Raw genomic sequence first — 27,085 nt, 5'->3', positions numbered from 1 at the left:
GAAAGGAATGAAAATTCTTAAATAACTGACCACCTGGCAGTTTGGTGATGAAATCTGAATAAATTGGATGGAGAAAAGAGGAACAAGTTACAAATGGCCTTACTGAAACCTAACAGCGGGGATTGAATTGATATGAAAATTTTGCAGAAAAAATATTTTTGCTAAAGATTGCAAAGTTCAACATGTAAGCAGAGGTTGAGAAGCTGTTGGTAATGGCATTTGAGAAAGCTGCTCAGGGGCACAGAACTCTTGGTATTTGTAAGGCCGACACCAAACTGTAATGGAGACCATTGATTTATCTTCATTTGATCTTACTTTTTACCTTTTCCAGATATGCAGATTCTGGGTTTTGTGACAAAGCTATTTATTTTGTTAGCCATTTAGCAGTCAATGGTGAGGAGTTATTCTTTTTTTTTTTTTTTGTTTCTCCATAAAGTGATTATACAGAAAAAAAAAGGGGGGGGGAGGTGAAAAACCACAACAAAAAACCCAGAATAATTTTTTTTTTTTTTTAATCTGGCGCATTTTAGATGAGGCCTCAGGAAATTTATAACTCACTTCATGTGTCTGTATTGCTAAAGTTACTTTTAATCTTTCTTTATATAACTGTCTATGAAGTTAGGGATAGTAATGAGCAAGAGAACATCCTTGTGTTATGATGGACTTCACTCTAGGGCAGGCTAGATCTCTCAGGCCCTATTATGGGTGTGTAAGCTCTCCAACAGGGCATTTCTAAATCTGACTACAGCTACTTCAGTGTTTGTGTTCTTTGAATAATAAAATAACATAACTCAGTTTATTTCCTTACATTTTTATATCTCATATTTTGATCCCTTTTCTATGCCAGTACATCTCCTACTTAGTCTAGACCATACCATACCTCTTAAAAATGCCATCAGCCCTTTCCATGGATGGAATTTTCATCACTTTGCATTTTACTTATATATATTGTTATATTTTGAATATGAATGGATTGACATCATGGTATTCTCAAAGAAATTTTTCTTCACTTTTTGTGTGTATGCATGTGTTGAAGATTCCGTAGGTGTAGGGGCTCACATCAATTAAATAACTTGGTTAACATCCTCTGTGATCCAGGTTCTATGACAAGTTATGCTGAGTGGAACTGTGTGAGAAATGATAAGCCTGTGACTAAGCCTTGTAGCATTTCTCTTCAGATCTGGTTCTAAATATTTGCAAAATTGAGTCTTTAACTTGCCAAATACTACCTTTGAAGAAGAAATCATAATATGATTACTTCTCAAACACCTAAACATAAGTGTTATTACAAGTTTGTGAAAACATGTTGCTGAAAATCTGGGGTCACCAAACATGTGTTTACTGTCTATGAAATGTTCTGGGAAACAAAACAAACTTTCTCACTGTTTAAAGTATAGTTTGTGTTTTAATCCATTCCTACCAGGTAGGGAAATCAGCTTTGCAGTCCTTTACAGTCGTTCCTCTAGTTCCTTCTAGAACAAAAATGGTGCCATAGAGATACTAGTAAAATGTAATGTAATGCAATGTAAAGGATTTATTTGAAAAATCTAAGGTAATCATTAACAGAAGAGTAAGTTAGTTTTTAACATATAGTGTAAAAGATGGTGATGCCTTGTAAATGCAGATTTAATAGCAATATTAACTTTTAATTTCATAATATGAGTACTGTATTGTCTAAGATGTTCCTAGTGTTTTGGAATTTGACTAAGAGTGTTAGGGTTTACTTATAAACATATTTAGGAAATGTTTTGTGCACTTTTTTATATACTATCAACATGGAACTAAGGACAACAGAATTGTTCAAGAAGTTAATTCTCATTAACCCTTTCAACCACCAGATGTGCTTCTGTCATATATTTTATTTGATGTCTGTGTGCCATGGTGACTTAATAGACTTGTATTATGTGCAGTATGAATCTAGATTGCTTGAATTTTCTTGTGTATATATACTATTTTACAAGATACTCAAATCATCTAAATTATCTAAATACGTTTACAAATTATTGCAATTATATTTTACACTTATGCTTTTATTGGTAATTTTAATTTTACAGTTTAAATAGGTACCCTATATAGTTTAAAAACATGGGAAATGTTATTCTAATAACCTGGCATATTAAACATATAATATATTTTTTATTCCATGCTCCAGTCCTTGAATGTTTGGAAGAGACTGTTTTCAAATGTTTTGAGAAGACTTATTTTCTTACTTTGAAAAAACCTTGTTCTTGTTGCAGCTGGTTTTAGAAGAAGCTTTCGTCTTAGCAGAAAAGATAAAAAAACAAACAAGTCTATGTATGAGTGCAAGAAGAGTGATCAGTACGATACAGCAGATATCCCAACCTATGAAGAAGTTGCAAAATATAGACGACAACCTAATGACAAATACAGACTTGTCGTTTTGGTTGGTAAGTTGTTTTCTTTATTTTTGACCTGGTAAAACAGAGGGCTGACAATTGGCTCAATACTTACCACAGGGTCATTTAGATTGGAAGGGACCTCAGGAGGTCACCTGGTCCAACCTCCCACTCTACAGGATTAACACTAAATTCGGAGCAATTCGTTGGTGGCAACAACTTTGGGAACCTGCCTTCCCATCATGTCTTCTCTTGTCTTCCCACCTCACACCTCAGTAAAGAGGTGGCCTCCATCTTTTCAGAGGGTATTAGAAGGGTGCTGGTGGGTCCCCGTAAGACTTCTCTTTTCCAAACTAGACAAGCCCAATTCCCTCAGCCTCTCTTTCACGTTATGTACTTCAGCTCCTGACCATCTTGGAGGCCCTCTGATTTCTTTGATCCAGTTTATCAACAAGGTTGTAGTGCAGGGCTCACTGTGGACAGAGTATTCCTCATGGGATCTAACAAGTGCTGAGTAAAGGGGAAGAATCATTTCCCTCTATCTGCAGACTTGGCTCTTGCTGATACAGCCCAGTCTCCTGTTGGCCTTCATTGCCACCAGTGAGTGCTGTGGATCCATGCTTAGCTTGCTGCACACCTGGACCCCCAAGTCCTTGTCATCCAACCAGTCAGTCCCCAGCCTGTACTGCAGGACTGTGTATTTGTCCTCATTAAATTTCACAAAGTTCTGCCAGCCCATGCCTGTAGCATATCAAGGTACATCTGAATGGAAGCCCTGCCCTGGAGCAAGAAATTTGCACCACCCATCCTGGTATCGGAAACTTTGTAAGGGCCCATTCTGTCCTTGGTACAGATATGAAACAGAGTATGTCTCAGGGTAGACACCCAAGGAACCCCTCTTGTAATGAGTAGTAGAGTACACACCAATAACCCCTTCCATTTGAACATGATCCACTTTTTCACTTGTCTAGTAGTCCACCTTTCTAGACAGGATGTCCCAACATGCACATAAGGATGCTTTAGGAGACTGTGCTACACCAAAGGGAGATGACATTAAAATACAGTTACCATGGTTACTAGTCTGAATGCACCAGTCAAGCTGTACTAAAACCCAAAAGAATTAGGTTGGTGTTATGCTCTTAGAGATCAATCAATGTATCTATGGGGAAAAAAAGAACAAGATAAATACCTGAGGTGTTGTTATTCTGACAATAAAAATGGAAAGAAACATAAGCACTTATTGTGTTAGAATAAGTAAATAGACCAGTAGTAAGAAAGGTGAATGCAAGGTAGACCTCTCTAGGCCAAGAAGGAATGTAAGCATCACTGCACAAGACTCAACATGTCATCCTTAGTCAGCTTTCCATTCTTCTGTAATCTGTCACTGCCATGTCTTCCTCACAGCATTTATTATCTAATCAAAATGCATTGCTTCAGCCTCCTAAAAAGAGAGAAATTACATTATCTTAAGATTTTCAAAGGTAACAGTCAGAGTACCAGTGAGTAATTGTTAATTGTTTCTTTGGGCAGTAGTACACATAGGTTGATGCTTCATTAGTAAAGTTTCCTCCATTCTGAAAGCATCAGAGAAGAGAAATATGACCCTCTATTTGGGACTGCTAGGAACTGCTGAGTTCCTATGTTTTTGTATTGCTCATATCCAAGGGAACATTAAATTTAGTTTTTAATAAACAATTTTGTCACTCTTTAGCACTAAAAATCAACCACCTACTAGTGTGATCACTGTGAGATTGTGGGCTATATACAACAAGTAATAACATGGTTGAGTTGATTTTACAGTTACATCAACAGAGTGTAGTGCAAAAGTGTGATAAGTAGACTTCTTATAACAAATTGCATATGTCTGATCTAAGGAATGCTTAGAGATTCCGTTTGATTTTTGTTGTAATAAATCAAATGAAGAAAGTGTGCTTTTTCAGTAACAAAAGCAATTCAGAAATTTATTGCAGACTTCAGTAATTCTAATGTTTTTCTCTGGATATTAAGAGCAGCTTTAGTCTGGCCAATACCATAAAAATGTCTTGGGCAAAATGTGGAAAAACTAGCAGAGCTAAGCAATACAGGTATAGTAAAAGCGAACCTATTTAAAAAGCTTTCTGTGTGCCAGTAGCAGCATTCAATATAATCCATCAAATGTAATTTGGATAGTAGTACCAGGAAACAAAGGGACAGATAATTAATTTATAGCTGTAATTGGTGGGGGCACTAAATGTCTGTTGTGTTATGCTAGGTCTGAATGTATAATTTACTGTTTAAAAGCGGGTTTTTAGATTTTGGTTTACCCTTTTTTAAGGGGAGCTATTTTGACAACTTTGAAACAAAAATTTTGCTTCATTTTGAATTTGTCTAGTCTAATTTGAAGAACATAAATTGCACCCACAGTAATTTTTAGTGCCCTGTAGTGTGATATATGCTATACTCACGTTCAGCTCAATGTACTAGTTTGTCAAGATTTTACCTTGTCTGTTAATGTAAGTTCATGAATAAAGCCCTGCATATCCTTGGGGCTAAAATAATACCATCTGAAGCAGTAATGATACAGACACTTCTGCTGTGCTTTTAGTTGTTATGAATGTGATGAGTCTGCTAAAAACAAAATTATTCAATATTATGCTGCCTATTGTCTTCTTGCAGAGTGGCTTGCAGAGTCATAACTGATCCACAGCAGTAGATCAGGAGAATGGCCTACCATGGCCATGCTGCCTGCAGTGAACTAACTGGACAGTTCAGAAAGAGACCTAGAATTGCTATCTGCATTCAGCCTTCCTGGCCAAAGGTCAGCAGGGCTCAGGAATGAATACCTAGGATGTAAGCTAGTGCCTAGCCTTGCCCACGAGAATGACGGTATGAACTCACTGATCCTACTTCAGAGAACAGCAGATCTCAAAGTACACTTCCACTGCTAGTTAGAATGTACTGAAGCAAAATAAGGAGGTTCTCCTTTCCTACCACATATCTCATTGAGCTGCAGTTGGACAAGCATGCACAGTCACTGCATTATAGTGTACTAGGATTGAGCCACAGAACCTCTCTCAAGGCATATTTCCTGCAGGGTCCTTATGATCCCAGCAGTGATATTGTCACCTCACTCCCAAAATCTTCTCTGAAAGACCACTTTCTTTTTCTTTTCTTTCAAACAGACTTCTAGGAGCTCATTATGTATCTATGGGTGAAGATCAAACAGCTTTTTCAGTTTTCTTCAGACATGTCTGAGTGGTACAAAATCTAGTGCAAGTTTTAATGATTGGTGGTTTAATTCTGAAAATGTCCCTCAATAAAGTGAGGTGGGCACTACAGTCCACTTGCAGGATTCTACCATTACTTAGCTTGCATGACTCAACATGCAACAGCAAACAATATAAGCCTTCCTTTAAAAAAGTAAACAAAGTATCTCTAAATCTGTCACCAAAGCTGTAAATATTGCTGCCTGGGGTGATTTATAGTAAACCAAAACTACACTACAGTCATGGATCCCACATGCCTGACATTTGACTATAAGAATCTGGATTGTCCTTTTCAATCCTGCCACTTCATTCTCTTTTTGAGTTCAAATTGTGTTCAGATTCATAACTATGAGAAACTGGCATCTTTCTCTGCTACATCAAAATGAAAAGAATACTCAGAAGAGAACTCTCACTTGGGAGATGTAAAAATCTGCATAATGGATGTCTTTGCTAAGCAGGAATCAGCCTCCAGTATTATGAGAAATCTGTGAGGACAGCACTGAAAAAGAAGAATCTACACCTTTCAGTAGTTCAATTTAAAGGTGATTTTTAAATGGTAATTTGGAGACAGAGCAGTAGTGAGCTTGTGGTCTGGAAACTGATTTAAGTTTCCAAAACATCCGTTACAGGAAGTGAAGCCTGGATTCTTTATAATAAATAGAGCTAAAAGCATATTGTTGATTTGACAGAACGTCAGCTGATGAAGTAATATTTTTGTAGGTTTGATGGAAAAGATTTTTTACTTGAAAGCAATACAGTGATATTTTTTTAAATTGAATTCCACTTGTTTTGTTCTACTTTGCTAGGATATATTAAGAGTTTTAATTACTTTTCCTATAAAAATCCATATTTGCCTTAAATGGCTGGACTACTTAAAAAGGGAATTTTTTCATAAATAATAACAAAAGTAATGCTATTATCTGCATAACACATTGATGTCCTCTGCAGACATGCACCAGTAGAGGCTGCTGTACACCATATTAAGTAAATATTTATACATACCGATAGATTAATTTACAGGAAGGTCAGAAATGGAATTTGAAATGTAGTTGTGCATTTAACTGATGAAAACACATAGAAATTTTAAATACAGAAACCCTAAGACTTTACAGAGAGACAATAGTCTGGGGGTAGCAGCACAGTAGCAAACACTAGCTTTTCATCATTATATGTTTCTAAATTCAGACAGGGTTTGATGCCATTTTTACAAATAGGCCATTTTTACAAATAGGCATCTGAAGGTACTGAAGCATCAGTCTGTTTTCGGACTCTGACTAATTATTAGCCAATACAACACTACTTCATTGATATGTTTATTAGGTTTTGTATTTCCAGTGTTTAAAATGTCTTTGTTAAGAACCACTCCATGCATAAATGTGTCACTTTTACTAGGTGCACAAGAATTTTCTTTAAAACCACATGTAATATCCTTGCATTACTTGGGATGTGGTTCCAGTGACTCTCCTCTGTGTTCTGCTGTTGACCTGGCTCTGTAGAAACAGAGCTAGCTGCTGCACTGTCAGAAACATAAAAGCATGCAGAGCTGAGCTCCCTTCACACAGAGCACCATGGCCCTGCCACAAAGGGGGACAGGCAGGCTGGAGCCCTGCATGAAGGGCCCCTGGAGGCCCACACCAAGTGCCTGTGGAGCCTTTGAGACCTCACAAACAGAGACATCTGTCACCACTGGCAAAGAGCTACTAGTTAGGGACAACAGGAAAGCCAAAAGGAAGGTCTGCTCAGTAGCTTCTAGTACAGCACTACTCAAGAGGAGGTGGAGGAGACAGGTCAAAAAAATTCCATGCAGTCTTTGTTTTGTCCTACCATCCTCTTTCCAGGAGTGGTCTCTCTTTGGCAGTTGCGTGAAGAAGGAAACATTTGCTTTGGAACAGTTCAGACAGCAGGCAGGAGACAAGCACAGTTTAAAAGAAAATCAACAACAAAGAAAGAAACCCAAACATCCCAAACTGGTTGTGACCTGGCAAGTGCTCTCCTTCCTTCCTCTCCCTGTGCAATGCCACCTTCATACAATCAAAAGGTGGATGGTGACAGCTACAGCCAGCCAGGAGTCAGGCAGTGTTCCTGCCTGCAGCAAAGGCTGGAAGGAGCAGTGCTTCCAGGGCATGAGGAGAAGTTGGAAGCATTTGTCCCCAGGGGCATCTGGTGCAGGTAGGCAAGGGATGCAGTAGCTGGGGGGAGTGAGGCCATGCTGACACACAGATTGCAAAGGCTTTGGGGGCACTTTGCACATGCCAGCCAGGGTCCTCTGGTCTGCAAGTTGGGAATATTCTGGCAAAACGAACAGCCAAACCAGTTCTTGTTCTGGAAAGCTGCAGGTTAGGATGCAGGGGTCTGTAGTAGGGCTGAGGATGGAGATGGGTCCATACCGAGGGTAGTTTCTGTAGAAAAGAAAGTTAGCTTTACTGGAAACTTGTTTTTTCACTGATTTTTCTTCATTAATAAAGTCAGAGCAGATTAACTGCCAACTACATCCCCTGAAATTTGTCAGCGCTGTATATTATAGGAGAGGCTAAAAAACCATGGGCGTTTCCAAATGGCTGATTAAAAGGCAGTATATGTCATAGCTATATGCTATGTAGTCTTACCTTGGAGAGTACTGAAGACAAGAGAGAACTGTCTGTTGGGAAATAGGACGATTATTTTTCTTCCAGGTCCTGTAGGGGTTGGACTGAATGAACTTAAACGGAAATTGCTGATCAGTGACACCCAGCACTACGGGGTAACAGTGCCACGTAAGTAAAAATGCACTTCTATTCTCCTAATGATATACTGGCATTACTAGCCTTTATTATTGCATTACCTTTAAGGCACTTTCAAATTTGGGTCCCTAAATGCATGCTTGGCATTCAAATTACTTTTCTAATTTTTAAAAGTGCTGCTGCAGTTCTGTATTAAATAGCATTAATTACTCTGATCAGATATTTTGGCTCAGAGGCATAGCAGTACACTTTCAGTACAAGTTTAATGTGATTGATGTCAGTGAGGTTTAGTAAATGAAACTCAGCTGAAGAACACCCTGTAAAGCAGTGAAATACACTCTGTTACCAGTGCTTGCATTCAGCAAAATGGCCTTTCTCCATTAGGCTGAAAAATGAAGACTGATGATAAACAGTTTAATCTATGAATAAATTAATTAAATCCCTTTGATTAGCTTTAGTAAAGTTGATTTGGTGATTCTTTTTCCTCTTTCCCCCTATCTGACCACATAGTGTGATTTTTATAAAATTGAATAACATTGTGCTGTGTTAACTTTACAATACTTTATTGGGTTTTCTTTAATATGGAGAACTCAGCAGTTCTGGACTTCCATTTCTTGATTTACTTCCTAGTTGTACCTCCTATAGGGATCCTTCAAAAATATGAGTCCAAATTTGTAGATACTGTCACAGGTTTTTTGCAAGTGCGGGTATGCCATAAAGTATATATATGAATGAATTTGCAAGGTAGAAAAACAAATGCATTTGGTTTGGCAAGTCATTTCATTTGCACATATTTGCTTCAGCTGGGTATTGAAGACAACAACAGCAAAAAAAGCCAGATGTTCCCAAAATATTTAACACATTGAAGCATATGCAATCATTTGCCCAAAAATATTTCTCTAAAAATTGCCAGTATTCATCAAGCTGCCTTCTCTCTTTTCTCTTCCAAATTTGTGGTTATGATTTAAAACAAACACGTAAAGAAATCCCTCTCCCTGAAATTCAGTAAGTTAGGACTTGGAGAGGGAGAACTGGGGTTCCTGCCTTGGAAATGTTCCTCATTGTGTCAGCCTGAGAAGAGTGTGCTATCAAATGGCATTTAAGACTGTGTTGCTGCAAGCAGGTTGTGTATGTTCATATGTGATGGACAATACAAATGCTGTAACATACGGCTTGTATTAAATAGGACTTCTGAATGAGTTCATTAGTCATAAGTGGCAACCCCCACAAGTGAGTTTCATTTATAGGCAAACCCCTTATACCTAGTACTTGGGGGAAAGTCAGAAGTGCAAATAGTACAAGGCTACTGAAAGAAAACAGAATACAATTTTGATCACCAGAAAAAGAAAAGCACTAAAACATAAAGTTCACACCCCGGTTTTTTATTATTATGCTTCACATAGCAGAGCTGCAAGTGTTGTTAATGAACATAACATTTTATAAATCAGGTTGGTGAGCTTTGTTTCCCTTTATGGTCTCATATGCTAATAAGTTTAACAAGAGGCAAGACTGGGGTAATTGTTATGGACTGCTGCTCCTTTTATTATTCAGCTGTCCTCATTTTATTGGATTTTTCCAATAGTTAATAAAAAATGATAATCTGATACTTGTCCAGTAGTTTTTTTCCTGCACACTTTTAAAACGCAATCCTGTCATGTTCTTGTGTGCCAACTACCAGCTCCAGGGCAACCTTACATCCTTCAGAAGTGAAGGAAGTGCTACACTTAGTATTGCACAAAGAGTTTGTGCTTTTCAGTGTTTTCTGAACTGGTTTGCATTATATTGTTTTGTGCATATTTTCCTTTTTTTTTCATCTAATGAAACTGCAGACACTACTCGTCCAAGGAGAAGCCAAGAAAGTGATGGTGTCGAATACATTTTCATTTCCAAGCACTTGTTTGAGACAGACGTACAGAATAACAAGTATGTTGAAGAGATTTTTAACTAGAACTGCAGTTAAAACAATGGCTTTATTATAGAATGGGGCTGGTTGTTATGTTAGATAATAAAGTGGATATAAGTTGCAGTGATTTGAAGATGTGTTAAAATTACATTTTGTTATATAAGCAGCTGGCAAAAAACACAGAGCAAAAAAAAGCAACAAACACAACTGTTTCTAAGCTTCCAAGGAGTTTCAGTACCTCATCTCCTCAAGACACTGAAATTGTAGGTTCTTAGGATCGGGGAGCACTCTTTTAATAGAGCATCTTCTGTGATAGCAATAAAGCATTGCAGCTCTAGGATGAAGGGCCATGGAAGTGCTGCAGGCATGCCTGAGTCTATGTTTGCATAGTTCTGCTCTCTTTCAGGCCAGGCACTTCCTCTGCTTTTGAATTTAGAGATCTACAGTGAAGCCCCTGCCTGTACACCTTCTAGGAAGCAAACTAAAATTAAGACAATGGTAGCATCGTGCTCTCCAGCAGCCTGTAAAATGCTGCAGCTTGAAATTCTGCCCTAGTGTTTCAGAGGGCAAAAGTGTATTAGACACAAGGCTGTGGGTTTTATTGAAACTTCAAACTGTGCTTTGCTTTTCTGGCAAATAGCGCCTGTACTTTTATAGCAAATAACCAGCCGCCTTGGTTCCATTAGCACCGTCGTCACTCCTCCTCCTCTTCTGAGACAGAGAATTTGGATATTCTGTAGTGTGCAATGAAATTTCAGTAGTTTCTATTGTTTAGCTTATCCACTGTTTTATTGCATTGCATTAGTTCAGAAAAAGAGGTGATGGAAAACATTAGTGGGCTGTTGGACTACAGTACTTTTTTCTCTTTAGCTGTAATACAAGCAGGTGTTACTGATTTGAAAGCGGTAAAGTAGAAGATTTCTTAAAATTGACATGCTGAAGTACTTGACAGCATTTCCTTTATAAAACATGGTAAAACCCTCATGTAAAGTACAATATTTTTGCTCCCGAATTAAATCTTATAAACCAAACTGGTAAGCTTTTTTCTGCACAAAATGGAAATGATTCCAGTTGTTTTCATCTTCTGCCACAGGTTTATCGAGTATGGCGAGTATAAGAACAACTACTATGGTACAAGTTTAGACTCTGTTCGATCAGTTCTAGCTAAAAACAAAGTTTGTTTGTTGGATGTGCAGCCTCATGTAAGTAAGCATGTCATCAGTACTCTTGCACTTCCCCACATTGCATATTGGGATTCCAGGAAAAAAATTATTTCTAAAAAGGTGTATTTTATCCCACACGGAATGACTGTTGAGTGGGCTTGCTGGGTACCTTTATCACAGCAAGGTTCTCTGAAAGGAGAGGAAGGAAACCTAAATACAAATTGGCCATTATACAGCTAGTAAATAAGTGAATTGAAAGCCTGCAGCATAATACCAAAGATTTAATTACAGAATGCTCCTATATTTCCATTCATCTCTCTATTAGTTTGGGCTAAAGGTTCTCTCTGATACTTTAATTTTGGAACAGCTTTGAGGTATCACCCAGTCCAGCAATTTTCTCTCACGTTTCACCAGACTGTTCATGACAAGGGTTTCCATGCAGGGTGGACATGAGTCAAGGAATGCACTAAATGTGATGTTGGCTGGATAATTGTTAAGAACATTCCTCTCTAAACCCTTTTTTCTTGCACTGACCTTGTCTTTTAACCCCACTGAACAGCTCCACTGGGAATTTTTTTGCTCCTAAAAACCACAGTTCTTCCGGGAGCTGAACTAGTTTGTTTAAACCCATCCAGAGCATTTCTTCTCCAAGGGTGGCCAGTGTATGACTTGTGCACAGTTTCTGGGGCAATTTCAGATGCAGGGCTGTGCCTGAGGAGCAGAGCAAGGCTGCACTGGCAGAGGAATGGCCAGGGAAGCCATACCCTGTGTCAGGGGAGGAGGGGAGCTGGGCAGAGGCTCCTGCTCTGTGAGACCATTGCTTGTCCCACCCAGCCCAGTTTTCCAGCAAAGCACGAAATTCTCTTGGGGACCCAAGCTTGTGAACCATTCTGGCACCCCACTCTCCAACATAGGATTTTCCTGTGGGCCCTGGCAGTGTGGAGAGGACAGAAAGCTTTTGGCTGTCCATCCACTACCCTGAGCTGCTGGCCATCCCTACTTTACCCTGTGCTGCAATCCAAATCATAGACGTGTTTCTAACTCCACACATAACATCACTCGGCTTGCACAGAAAGAGTGAACAGCAGGGGGTTGTGCGGTGGGCACAAAGTATTGAAAAGAAAAATCATTGACCTTTTGTGACCAAGTGTCACAGACACCTTTTTCTGCTATTTTTCATGGGTACACAAAGTGTTATTCCTGCTAAAATCCATTGAACTTTTGAACTTCTTGGCTCCTCCTGAATACCTTGTGTTCCCCTCCATCCTCGTGCTACCAGTGGCACTGGTGTGCACAGCCCAGCCTTTCCTGGAATGATGGGGTTTACCAGCAGCCATGTGGAAATCAGGGGTAATGATCACCCTTGGAGAAGTGGTTTTCTTACCATTCACATGAAAATTCTCCTTACGTGAATCAGTGCTGGTCAGCAGAGCAGGATGGCACTAAATGAAAAATACCTGCCTAGAAGTGTTTTATGGGTTTATTTTAGTTAGTGGAGAGTTTCTGTTATTACAGTAAGTTCCATTGTGCAAAATAAACTAATTAATTAAAAACTTCCCTCTTCCCAGACAGTGAAACACTTACGGACATATGAGTTTAAACCATTCGTTATATTTATAAAGCCTCCATCGCTTGACCGTTTGAGAGAGACCAGAAAAAATGCCAAGATTATTTCAAGTAAAGATGATAAGGGAACTGCAAAACCCTTTACAGTAAGTATAATTAGACATGGCAAAACATGAGAACCTGTTAAGAGTTTTGTTGTAGTGGTTTACCTTGAAAATAAAGGTGATCACTGGATCTCACTGACAGCATTGTCAGGGCTTACACGTAGCATCTTGCTGTTTCCCAGCTCTCTCATGTCACATGTTTACTGTGGTGTTCTCATTGTTTGATATGCTCGTGGGTATTTACATTTTCCATAGTCCTCTGATTGTATGTCATTGAAGAATCCCCACAGTGCAAGTATACTTTTATGAGAGAGAATGCTGTGGATTTCCTTTAAAACATTTGCATCTGGGCTTAGATGTTTCTATTCAAATATAAGAATTTCCTTGTTTTATCAACTGTATTACAGGGTCTAAGTTTAGAAGAAAATTCAAATATAAAGAACCAATTAAAAAAGTCAAAGCTACTTTAATAAAAAGCACATATTTGTGGATTAGAGAAACAGTGGGTTTTTTGAATGCTATAGGGAAATGAACACTCTAAGAAAGAAGAAGAAAAATCTAAGCAAGCAAAAAATGCTGCTTTTTGTCAATAGTCAGAAAAAAATTTAGATTACCCAGCAGTAACTTGCTTGCTTCCTTGTAATATAATGAAATATTTTAATTGAAGCTACAGCAAAGCTGATCATTGTTAGACTTTTTATCTGCATTTCCAATGTGTATAATTTTCCCTCATTCAGATGTTATTTAGGATTTTTTAGGGTTTGTTTCAAACTGAGTCACAGATATAACCAGACTGTATCTGTGTAGATTGTGCATTTGAAATAGTTTGGAAATTACATGCTATAAGAAAATGTTGGTTTGTGATATAAAAAAAGTAAGAGGAGCTCATTCTTAAGAGCAACCTTCAGGACATTACTTAGTTAGGACGGGTTTAATCTCTCAAAGTTATTTAAACAAATTGCCAAGATTTCTTCTCTTCCCAAACATGAAGAGAATCCACTAAGTCAGATTGAACCAGACATAGAATGATGGCTCCTACCAAGCTCTTAAAAGAAAAGAGGCTGCACTGTAATATGTCACACACTAATATCAAGCTGAGACTTAAGTAATGAAACTTTACATGTATCATCAAAGTAAAGAACTAGAAACATTTTCCAGTGGTGCTGCTAGCAGAAAATGTCTCTGTAATTACCATGCAGTGACTAATTGTGTCACTACGAGGGGAGAGATGAAAGAATTGCCTGTTGAGCAGAGTCAACTCATGAGAAGACTCTCTGAGATCACTTGTAATTGTAATTTCTGGGTATTTTTAACTAAAAGTACAGTTTCCATCTTCTGATAAGATAAAAAATAAGCAAGTGGATTGTGCTTAGTACGGAGTGAGTTAGTGCAATGTTGCTATGGACTGACGGTGCACTGATCTTACTAGGAGGAAGATTTTCACGAAATGATTAAAGCTGCCCACGTGATGGAGAGCCAGTATGGCCACCTCTTTGACAAGGTGATAGTCAACGATGACCTCGCTACAGCTTACAGTGAGCTTAAAACAACTTTTGACAGGTTGGAGACCGAGACCTTCTGGGTTCCCGTCAGCTGGCTCCATTCATAGTAACATTTTAAACAGCCAGAACATCTGCTGTTGTATCAGCGCCTCAGTCTGGGGCATGATTCAGGCAGCACTCAATGGTCATTTTCTTGGTAGGAGGGCTTTTAACTCTACTGAGCAGCAGGTATACTCTTTATGCACTTGGAACTGGTCTTGTTTTCCTGTGTCTTCAATTCTCCTGCCCACAATTCGGGGCAGAACAGTCAGATTAAACCGGAGCTTTACTACGCTCCATAAAGTGAGCTAATACTACTGTAACAAAACTGCCAAACACCTCTTTATCATCATCTGTGTGTTTCCAAGGTGAGCTTTTTTAACAGAGAGTTTGCAGAAGATACGAGTCAATACTGGAGATCAGCACTTCAGTGGTTTTAAGCATAACTGCTCCCATAGAGAGCACATCAGCACTTGGAAGTTATTGCCCCTTAAATGCTTGAGAGAACTGAAACGGGCAAAAGTGACCAACATTTTTATGAGGAAAACATCATAGTTTTAATTACATATCAAGATAAGTGTTTTTACTTTTCTAGATGTGAACCTTGTCTTACATGTCCAGAGTGATGTTGGTATTCCTTTGCACTTACATAATCACGGAAAGAAAGATGTATTCAGTGGCTTAATTGTGAAATACTCAGCTGTGAGCATGCACACATTGAAAATATTTTCACGCATGCCCTGTGCCACAAGAAAGAAAATTAATGGGAATAATTATTTAAATAGGAAAAAACATGAGTTAGTATGTATACAACTTCAGTCTTTGGGATTAATCTTCTGTAAAATCAGTGGCAAAGTGATATGAATAGCAGCAAAGTAAATAACTTTTTTTCCCCTTTAAATTGATTTAAAATATTTTTGGCATCCTTTAGAACAACTTTCCCATCAGAAATTTTCAAACAGTGAGGAAACCTTGGATACTAGGAAGCAGTTGCAAGAGATTAATTCTTTCTATTGTTGAGTATGTTGTGATACTTTCTAGTAGTGTAACATGTATTTTGTCTCCACTCAAAAATAAATGAATGCTGTAGACTTCACTGTAAAAAATATTCTTGTCACTGGTCAGACACAGTTGGAAACCCCATTTTAAGATGTGATGTGGCAGTGTAAACAAATGTATATTAGAGGATGTATTTTTAATATAGATAATTTGGTATTTTTCTTTATTTACCACCGATGTGCAGGAAGTGAGTACACATGTGAAGACCAAGTAACACCTGTGTGTTGTGTTGTGAATATGTCTTGTAAGTACAGAATGTGTTTAGGAACTTGCTGACTTCAGATCATCCCATCTGTGACATTCAAACGGGAAACCATTATTTCATGTTAATCTGTAAAGAGAATATAGCTGTCTTGTTTAAAGAAAAAAGAATTTAGTGAAACTTTATATATTTATGAAGGGGTTGAAAAGGGATGTTAAGTTTTTAAATTTCTTGTCAGTGTGATCATTTATTAAAGAGATTACTAAGTCTGTAATTTGAAACAGTCTCTGTAAATGGAGCTCAACATTCCATGTAAATATTTTATTTCAGTTCTTATGCTGATAAAGCCATCAGATTTTGCAGTTTTATTCTAAATGTGTATTTAATGTGTGGGTCATTGCATTTGGCTTAGAGTCTTATAAAACAAATGAAATGCAAGAAACAACAGCAAAATCCCCAGGAGTCTGGAAATGTTTATGCAAGAGTTACAGATGAACTGAGTGTATGGATACACGCTCTGCTGGAACAGCTATAATGTAACTTTTGTCAAATTTCACCATTTTCCTGGTGGACTTAAACTTTTTTGTAACATAAATAGGAATTTGTTGATTAAATTGCATAGAAATTATCTGAGTTGAGAAAACATTTTCTATTTTTTTTTAATTACTGAAAATTAAACTATTTTTTCAGGGGATATGGAATTCAGCGGGTCAGTTTGCCTTTGCCTGCGAGGCGTCGAGTGCTTTCTCTTGAAACTGAGAGGGCACTCGGCACCTCTCAGGATCTGGCCATTTCCAAAAAGAGGGGGTTTAGTCCTTCCTAAAACACTATTAACACTGCTTCTGACCTGGGCTGTCCCAGAACACTGGGGCACTGTCACGCTCGCATAAGGGACCTGCTTTTCTCTTTATGAAATAGATGCTAGAATAATCTGCAAACTCTCTGGTAGGAACAGTTCTGGCTGTCCTACAGGCTGTTTTTCCTGTCCTTTTGAAATGAAATTAATTTAATTCCCATTCCTGGTTCGGTGTGGTCTAAGAGGATCTTCTACACAGCTTTGCTGTCCTGGGCAGCAGTGAGCAGCATTTACAGAGAGGCTGACCCTCTGATCCCTGCACAGTCCTGGCAGGAGTCTCCCAGACGGATGGCTGCCTGCCCCGTCTCTGAGCCAGGAGCTAATTCCTCAATAGTAACACCTGCAAAAGAAGGGGAATCTCAAAAACATAAATCCAACCAACAAAGTAAAACATGCACAGAGTCTTTAAGGGGTGAGAAATGGTTTTAATTACATTACTAGATTACTCTTGAAAGATCAACATTATTGCAGTGTTAGCTTCAAAAGCTAAAAATCAAAGCCCTGGCCTCCACAAGGCAGGCAGAAATGACAGCAGGTCATGGCAGAAAAAATGTCTTAGCCCAAGAGTTTCAACAGGACAGGAGCCTGCTTATGATGGATGCTGAGCCTGTGTGCTGAACTATTCTGGGATACCAAGGGGAGCAGGGGGGTGGATTGTTCCTTTGAATCCTAAGAATTTGGGAACGAAGACGACTAAACATGTTTCCAATATTCTACATATTCAAGTTGTGCTGTGTGGGTTTTTAGAGAACTGTATGTTTTGACAGTCAAGTCCAGATGTTTTTATTGTGTTTTAGCTGTTTGCCGTAGTCAAACAAAGGGTAGTATTTTTTAATATTGTACCAAGCTCTATACTTGAATTTGCCATCAGATTCTTGGTTGATGTCTTACCTGAAATCTGATCTTACCTTCTTATGCAAAATAATAAATTATTGATATACCACGGAAAGTGTTTCTTTCTTTATTGTAAATTGCACCATAACATATCATAGACTCATAGAGTGGTTTGGGTTGGAAGGGATCTTAAATATCATCTCATTCCAACCCCCCTGCCATGAGCAGGAACACTTTCACTAGACGAGGTTACTTAGAGCCCCATCCAACCCAGCCTTGAACACTTCCAGGGTTGGGGCATCCACAGCGTCTCTGGACAACCTGCTCCAGTGTCTCACCACCCTCACAGTAAAGAATTTCTTCTTAATACCTGATCTAAACCCACCCTCCTTCAGCTTAAACCCATTACCCCTTGGCCTATCACTACCTACCCTTGTAAAAAGTCCTTCTCCAGCTTTCTTGCAGCCCCCTCTAGGTACTGGAAGGTGCTATAAGGTCTCCTCGAATCTTTCTCTTCTCCAGGATGAACAAAATGAGTTCAAAAGGTAAAATGCCTAAGAAGTAAATTATTTCATAGGTCTCTCTATTAACTGTAATGCTCCAATTATCTTAAGTGGAAAAATAAAGCACCCTAGAACAAGGACAACAATTCTTAATATTTCCTTTTTGTTACCAGATGCTCCTTCAAAATATATGTTTACCTTTTCCTGTAGCCCACCCCAAAATAAACCATTTTCTTTCTGAGAGGAAAATCTTATGTCAGTGGATCAAGCTGAAATATCAGCTCGTCTGGGCTTACAAAGTGTTGGAGTGTTATCCAAGTTGTTGACTTGGAGTGTTTCATCAGACACATATGCTTCTATGCCACTCACAAGTCCCAAAGGAGGTTGTGCTCATTTGTAGGACTCAAAGAAAGTTGAGTTACTTTTTGCATTGTGTTATGTCTTTTCCAGAAAAAAAAAGCCTAACACGTACTAGGATTAGATTGAAGACTTTTAAGCCCCTTCTGTTTTGTTTCAGTGCAGAATTCTGCATTTCCCACATGTACTTTGGTTCAGGTTTCTACTGTGCATGGAGAATTTTTTCCCCAGTAAAGTTCATATTTAGCTTTTGTGAGATGGTTTCAAAAGTTCAATAGTTTCTTCAGAGATTTGAAGTTAAAGTTATAATCTGAGTCTATTTTTACTACCATTCTATCTACAGTAATTTCCCCACAGGATTAAGAGATTTCTGTGTATCAGTTCTTAAAATCATTTGTACTTGCAATTTGCCCAAGAACCTTTTGCTCTTAGAGTCATTAAGTATTTATCATATATTATCATGATTAATGTGTGATAGCAAGCATTCAACAGAAAAATGTCTGAATACAAAATTAAAGGAAGACAGTGGGTGTATTTGTTGTTTTAGAATTCTGGTGCTAGATAACAGTTAAAGGTTTCAGCAGAAACACACACAAAAACATTTGGAAACAGTTAAAGTCTGGTCTTAAATTTTGTCTTATGTTAAATGACAGTACAAATGAGAGAGTTTGGAGTTCTAGACAGCTGGAGACTTTCCCCTCTTGGTATCTACATCTGAAATGCAAGTTGGATATTTGGAAGACTGTATGGAATGATTTTACATCTCTATACTAAAATACTACGGTATTTTGTGTAGTTGACATCCAGCGTTTGAACAAAGAGGGTAAATCCGTATCGAGATTTGGTTTTGCTTCTGTTTCAGTTGTACACACATGTCTGTTTAAACAAATTTTTAAGGATTCAGTGGCACAAAACTGCCAGCTACACATTTCAGTATATAAATGTAGAAAAATATCATCAGGATTTCCAAAAGAGTTCAAATGGCACAAACAGGATCTGAAAACTTGTTGATAAGCAATAAAGAGAGAAGATTAGGTCACAATTTCTTTTGTAATTAGATCTGTTTCTTTTCAGTAGCTGTATTAGTATTCACAACTTGAATATGCTAAATAAAACCCAGAAGGCATCCTGTAATTTTCAAGTGAAATTTAGATTTGTGTCTTAACAAAGATATTACAAGCTTTCTATAGGATTATACACAGACTCTCAGAAACCTAGGGATTTGGTACACTTGAAAAGCAGAGGCTCTGAGGGTAGGGCAGAGGTGAACTGAGAACGTTACAAATGCAAGTACCACCCTGAAAATGCATCTTCGGTTTTGTGAGTCACCGAACAGGAGATCACAGATCTGGCTGCAACTGTGCTGCGGTTTCTGTTCCCTCCTTGGTAAATATAAATAAGCACCAGTAAATCTGCTTTTGTAAACAAAGCTAAGATTGTGGGAATTATGGAGCTGAAATGTAGTACCCAGGAGTACCACAGATCCTGCAGATCTGGCCAAGCTGTTGCTTTACTTTCTTCTAACTTTGTTAACTTTTGCAGCAAGAGTCAATCACAGCTTCAACACAAAATTACCAAACTCTGTTTAATCATTGGCAATTTCATTCTTTGTTTTCCTCCTGGCCTTTGTACAGCTTCAGTTTAGTAGTCTAGGTAATACAAAGAGGGGAAAAGGGATAATTAACTCATCTTGAAAAACAGTGAGACATAAAAAATTTAATACAAGGACATTTTTTTACCTCCTTCCTTATGGACACTGGGGTGGTGTATGTCTGAAACAGAGATGAAGAGTTAGTGTTTGTTCCAGATGGAGAAGCATATGAATGTGTTTTGTCCCATGAAAACAGAATTGCTCTGAGAGGTCCCTGCAGCCTGTTTGATGCATGAGAGCAGCGCGTGGTAAAAAAGACCAGGAGCAATTTTAAATTTTATGCAGCCAGTGTTGGCTTCAGCTGTTTAAGGCAATGGCCGCTGGGGGCAGTTCTGATTGTTTTCTGTGTGACCTCTGGACATTCCCAGGTGTGTCCCCTCCCTTTCCTAGACTTGCATTACTGGCTTATTTTTAAGCAGCTGTGGTTCCCTGAAATTGGTCTAGACCTCAAGTGGTAGGGGAAGTCACGTTTCACAATCAAGACACTCACTGACATGGGGCAATTGCCCAGATGTGACCATGGGCTGAGACCACTCCAAGGAGCTTTGCACGCCCTGTATGGGTTATGCTTCCCCACTAAACCTACTTTGATGCAGCTTCTGGAGCCCTACTCCCAAATACAGACTGGCTTGTGTTAGGTACCATATGCACATGGAACAAAGACATAGTCCCAGATTCAGAGGAGTTCACTAAAAACAGTCAGAGGGATGGCAGAGCAGTGCAGTGCAGCAAGAAAGTGCAAAGAGATGCACTAAGCACAGCTGGTCTTACCAGCTGGCAGCAGAAGCAGTGCTGGCATACTGGGGCAGTCAGATCTAGGATTCAGCATCTCCCAGGAGGATCAGGTGGTTAGAGCTTTGTGTCAGGGCCTCAGCCCATGCTGTGCAGTGCCCAGGCACAGCCGAGGGCTCACAAAAGCTTGGCCCAGGCAGCCGTGTGTCCAACTTGGCTGCACAAGGAATTAGTTGCGTACACGTGAGCTGTGCTCTGCCTCTCTCCTGCAGAGCCAGAATGGCAGGTCTTGTCCTGTTTCTGTGCCTGGTGCCAGTGGAGACTGTCTGCTCCAACTCCCATTTGTAGTCCTGGCTACTATTGTAAGGCACAAAAGGAGTTTTCTGGTTTGGTTGGGGTTTTTGTTGTTGTTGTTGAAAACTGGCTTGAAAGCTTTGTTAATATTGGTGCTATCTGGATAGTATGAAAGAGCAGCCTCAGTTATTGGCCCTGCTGGGGTATTATTCCAGGTGTTTTTCTTTACACAGCTGTTAAGCAGGAAGTAGAACCAAAACCAAAGATTGATTTGAACCATTGTTTTGTCAAAAACCAGAACTGAACTTGAATTATTGTCTTCTTTTGACTTCATTGAATTCAGATCATCATTGGCCACAGCTGGATCCAACTCCAGTTCAAACCACACTGAAAAAAGCACAGAGCCTGACCACGCTCTTGAATAGGTGTGACTTTGAAGGCCAAGAGCCTGCATCTTGTCATGAGTGCAGCTGATGTCACCTTAATGCCAATAGCAGCTTTAACTGAGCCTTGTATACATGTGCACATGTATATATTGCTATGCATTTATCAAGTGCTTTACTGTACACCAATTTATTTTACTGAAAAAAAAGTCTTACATTTCTTAATTGGAAGATAAAAGGCAGACTAAAGAAAGAAGTCTCCTGATAAAATACCAATGTTTTAGCAAATAGATGCATAGTTTTACTCAGGCAGGACTCACACATCTCAGGAAGCTTAGAATTTTACATTGCAACTACACTGGTTTGCCCCTATTTTCTGAAAGTCAAAAGAGCTTGATTGAATGCAGACTGCAAACTTGTTCCCTACAAACCTAGTTAAACATGAAATCTTGTGGGATTAGCTTAATTGTTCCCTAAATGAAAAGGCTGCTTTGTACACAGACTACAATTTTATGCTTGCCAGATAAAGAAATGTGAACCTGTCCAGAGACACAGGAATTTGTCTGTGTAGGAGTATCACTGGGCCAACTGTCTTGCCTTTTATGTGATATTGTGGTGTAAAACATCACTCCACTGGTTTAGTTTTACAGAGAATAGTCTCTGTGGTAGTACTCTGTGGGAACTGAAGTATCAAGTTCTATTTTCCCTTCACAAATCCAACTGCATTCGTACCCTGCTTCTGACACCACGCTCTCCATGACTGTCAGACAGCCGCGTGGGCTCGGGGGATGCTGCGGCACAGCAGGGGAGCTGCAGGGAACCTCTTCCAAGCAAAGCAGGAGGTGCCATTCTTTGCCACGGGAGAGGCTGCCATAGGTAACACCACAGTGTTTGAAATGAGGGATGGTATCCCTGATAGGATTATACAGTAACTTAGTAAATGGGGAAAATATTTTATTATTCCATTTTTAATTTTCAGAGGATTATGTGATACTTCTGATTATTAGACACTATTACTCTGACAGCAAACTTTTATATTTTTCTTTTGGCTTCCCTACTGCCTGCTTGAAAGTAAGGGTTGCTGTAATTAAAGACTTTATTTGTTATATAAATGTAACCATAAAACATGTGGAGTTCCTATCTTCCAAAGCTACCAGACCAAGCAAATAAAGACAAAATTTCTGCAAGTGTTCTCAAGTGACCCATTCTGTTTAATCTCGTTTCCTTTCTTCCTAACCAATCTTCTCAAAAAGCCTCTCCATGTCAGGAGCCAATAGTTTAACAAGGACAATGTGAAGCAGAAAGGAGAGGCTGGCCAGGAACCACTGAAAGGGAGAAGCTGGGGCACTGCTGGGCTCTGAACACCAGCACGTCTACAAGTCTGGCACAAAAGTGAGCAACCTATGGGTGAAAACAGCACAGAAAGATGATGTGAGCAGCAAGGTGTCGTTTACTCCCTCTTAACTATGAGAAGAAGCAGTCACCACCCCTGTGCCCTTCACTTACAAGAACTTAGCAGGGAGCATTTACGTTGCCCTCCGTGCCAGCTGACACACTCCAATGTGCAGTCCTTGACTACACCGTGGCAGACTCTGCACGTGGTTTCCCTTCACAGTGTCACAGTCTGAATGTAGCTCTTGACTTTGTGGTCTCCAGAAGTTATCCTCTGAAATGGTATTAAAACCTGCCTACTCTTAGAGTCTGTTCAAGTCCAACAAGTCCCAAGATGGGTGTGGTTGATGTGTCTGAGTATCACTGACCAGGTCATCGCACTTTTAATCCTGAGTCTCCTTCATGTTCACCTCCCTTGTACCAGAGGGATGGTGGTGGCTGTATTAACTCTGCTGCCAATAAATGTGACCCATTATATGGTTGGTGTTTGTTATTGTCCTTGCAACCGCAGTGAGTACCCCCTGTGAGACACTCATGCTCATATTTTCTGCAGGAACTCCCGGCTCGCTCCCAGCCACACTAACTTATCTGTCACAAAATCTAGGTGGAAAACACAAGAGGCAAGATTCTCTCCAAATATGTGAGAGCTCTGCAGGGAGGCAGTGCTACTGCTCTGCTCCCCTCACAGCTCCACTTACAGCAGTGGTTACTTGGCTTGGGCCCACTAGCATCATGTAAAATCCTTATGGATCCTCATGGTTCCAGTGCTCAGGATTGATGATTCCTCCTTCTCTTTTAGCATCTTGTGAATAACTTAGAATTTTTTCATGCTAATGCAACTCCCTCTCTTCCTGGTAAATTGCCTCATTTTGTGCTATTGGAAAGTGCTTAGCCTGGATTGCTTCACTGTGAGCACCTAATGGCTGCTGCTGCTTTCTGTATCATGTGTATGGGACAAGGGTGAAATATCAGCAGAGAGCTGACACCACTTCAACCCCTAAATGAGCGATAGTAGGAACTCCTCCTATAGTTAGCCTCAAATGACTTCTATTTGTACCACTTCAGCACTCAGGATTGTTCCTGCAGTTTCTGTGGCACAGATGAGATGGTAGTGGACAAACACACAGTGCTAGTGAAGTTAGAAAAGTTTCATTTTTATTTTAACAGTATCAGAGTTTTACCTCTTGTCTTTCTGTGCCTGGGAAATCAGGAATGCCTTTGCTCTGAAGACCCTGTAATCTAATGCCAGGTCTTGCTGTTCAGCTTTTACTGTTGAACTTTAGTGCCTCATTTCATGTGTGGTCTTGACTTCTGTAACACTCCTCACAATGGGGTTGGCAGCTCTTACCCTGGAACCAAGCTGATGACTTCTCTGAGCTCAGGGTCTGGCTTTAAGATAAGATGCAATCAGCAAAGATGATAAATATTTCGGCAAGTAATCAAACGTGTGAGAGCCATCTGGTTATTATCTTTGGATTAATATCTGAGATTAGAATCTGGGAGCGAATTTCAATGCAAACACCTCAAAGTCCTGTCAAACACATGGTAGTAAATATGTGTGGCTGATAAATCTATTGACTTTTTGTCTGAATTATTTAATGGAAATTGTAGGACGGCATTAGATGGCCCTGCCCTTTGCTGCTTAGCTGTCTTTCCAGGGCTTCCTTTCTTTTACACCTACAGTGTGTTCCTGATAAATCTTCTCACACACTTTTAAGTAATTTCCCAAGTGCTCTCAAAATGGAGGCAGCAATTCATCGCTGTCACTTTAGGTAATTATTACTGAAATCTACAAAACAGTGTTTCAGAACAATTAACCTTCATTAACCTTAAGCCTTAAAAGATTTTCTAGTGTTGCTCAGCACGCCTGGAAGCTGCCAGTCACACGTTTGTAAACTCGGAGCTGTCACGCAGTTCTCAAACCCTGTAGGGTGAGCTCTGTCTGCTTTACTGATCTCGGCTCACGCAAAGGCACAGCACTATATATTTCAACTTGTAAACGCTGAATCTTGGGTTTTCTTGTTACTATATTTCTGTGTAATACTTTCCAAACTCTACTTTATTGTATTCCGCAGTTTAAAAGCCACCTGGATATTCCTTTTCTATTCTTTTTTTTTTTTTTTGAGACTATCTCTAAGCCTTCTTGCATGTTTTTGTAATGTCTAAGACAGACTCAGACAGAGGCTTCAGAAGACTTATGCAGCTGGTATCTTTTTTGATTATTTCATTTCACAATTCTTTTAGAATAAATGTGGGTACTAACAAGAACAACGAGTAAAATGTCAGTTGTACTAAATATAAGTGATCTGTCCTAGAAAAATATTAACACTTTTGTCAGTTCAATTACACCTGTGCATCATTCTACTTAAGCAGAGTAAAAAAAGTAGAGTCTAACAGATGTATGGTAAGGACATACAATAAATCCTTTATACTGGAACTTTTGGTGAATGTTTTAGAGACTAGAGATGAGAATATGTCCAGGTGTCCTTTGAACCCTGCAAGGTGATTAAAGTGAACAGTACGAACCTGAAGTGACAGTACTGAAATGCATGGAGATACATGCATGGGCTAGGGATTTGCACAAGAGGAACAGCTAGTTCATGGGAATAGCGAGCCCACCATGCATGGGAAACAGGGGAGATGAACATTTACAGCTTACTATAAGTGGGAAAACTGGTTGTGGGGAATCTCTGTAAATATTTTTTTACATAGGAAGTAAATATCTTTCTACGTAGGAAGTAAAACTTTCACTGCTCTGCTGGAAGATGAATGAGAGCCACAACGAGTTGGAAGAGTGTAGCCAGTTACAATCAGCATCTCGGGTCTCCAGGAAGCAGTCAAATACTGAGTGCTAGAAGGGGATAATCCGTTTTAGGCATTTTTAAATTAATACAAAATGGTACTCTCCCACTTTTGCTGTACAGCCTGGGTTTTAGAATGTCAAGGCAGTATTTGACTTTTCCAAGAGACTGCAAGCACTAATACAAATCATTTTTATCCATTTTAACCACCACACTGAGTGAATTGTTGGCTTTGTGCAATTAGTCTCTGTGCTTCTTGACAATAGAACCACAGATTTTCACAAATTCTATGAATAATGCAAGGTGGAAGCTCTGTTCTCCAAGTCTGTTATTTTGCTTCTTGAAAAACATTTAATTTCTTATAAACCTGATACAAATAGGCCAGCTGACAAGTATCCCAAAAGAACAGAATATGCTCAGAACAGTGAGATTTGAACTGACATATTTTTGGCAAAAAAAAAATAAATTATACAGGCTGTGTTTGTCTGGAAGTTTAAAAATAGGAGCCTTTGTCATATGTGGCAGGAAAGGCCCAGTTGAGTCATGATTGATGTCACTTGTAAGAATATTTTAAGCTTAGAAAATGACATCAGAATCATCAGAATTTAGTGAGATTCAGAGTGGCTCCTGAAGCCAGGGTGCTGGGGATTCTGGAAGATACTTTGTGGATAATACATAGCACACTGCCAGACATCATCTGAAGAGAAGCCAGGAGTTACGGTACTTTCAGACTACATTTCTAAATGATGGGTATAATTTGCTTTAATAACATTAATTTTTAGTTAAATGCATGTTTCAAACTAGTTTTGGTTTTTTAGATTTGGTGCAACCCCCCATTTCAGGCTGGAAGAGCAGTCTGTCACTATCTGACCTCTCCCCTTACTCACTTACATGACAAGTTTCCAAGAGCAGTCGGGAGCACTCTCCTTATTACCACGAGTCTGCAAATACAGCAGGATCTCTTTCCACTTACTCTTCTCCAGTTTTAGTGCTCAATTCCTGCTGACTTTACTACTGAGCATTTATAAGTCAGACTGTAACAGTACATATGTATGTTAGAAGTATTTCTTTTAGCTCCCAGGCTAAAACTAAACTTTGTCTGTCTGTCTGCTACTGCAAGTGCTAAAATGGAAGTAACGAAACAGAAAAGGTGCTTGGATTTCGCTTTATTAAAGATGACCAATAAATCGTGCGGAGTCAGGTCACGGAGAGGCTGTGCACAGCTTTTGCCATGCGGAGTAACAAACCTCTTTGGAATAGTTTCTTACATTTCTCCTTTGATTTGCCACATATAGCAAGTCTTTGCTCCCTAAAGTAATTTTAGTGTGAAAATTAGTATATTTAAACTAAGTACACAATGCTACTTTTGATCCAGCTAGATTTATTTTGCTTTTAAATAGCTTTTAAATGTAAAGAGAAAGT

The 27,085-nt window shown here is 39.2% G+C and overlaps 1 protein-coding gene across 6 annotated transcripts in view; it reads left to right on the top strand.

Annotated features, from left to right (window-relative positions):
• MPP7 (MAGUK p55 scaffold protein 7) overlaps positions 1–17,665 on the top strand; it is a 150,357-nt gene extending 132,692 nt beyond the window's left edge. For 5 of the 6 annotated variants that reach the window (XM_051802422.1, XM_051802418.1, XM_051802420.1 and 2 more), the window contains 6 exons: positions 2,238–2,408; positions 8,275–8,355; positions 10,152–10,245; positions 11,319–11,427; positions 12,957–13,100; positions 14,488–17,665. In XM_051802422.1, the coding sequence (XP_051658382.1) occupies positions 2,238–2,408; positions 8,275–8,355; positions 10,152–10,245; positions 11,319–11,427; positions 12,957–13,100; positions 14,488–14,667 (779 nt within the window). In that variant the 3' untranslated portion in view covers positions 14,668–17,665. Of the gene's footprint in view, positions 1–2,237; positions 2,409–8,274; positions 8,356–10,151; positions 10,246–11,318; positions 11,428–12,956; positions 13,101–14,487 lie in introns of those variants that run through there. The other variant, XM_051802424.1, reaches the window with a different exon arrangement.
• Positions 17,666–27,085: the final 9,420 nt, after the last annotated feature.

The sequence above is a fragment of the Manacus candei genome, unplaced genomic scaffold (genome assembly GCF_025592945.1).
Source record: "Manacus candei isolate 608988 ecotype Guabito, Panama unplaced genomic scaffold, ASM2559294v1 h1tg000056l, whole genome shotgun sequence".
NCBI lineage: Eukaryota > Metazoa > Chordata > Aves > Passeriformes > Pipridae > Manacus > Manacus candei.
This window is presented reverse-complemented; position numbering and strand designations above follow the sequence as displayed.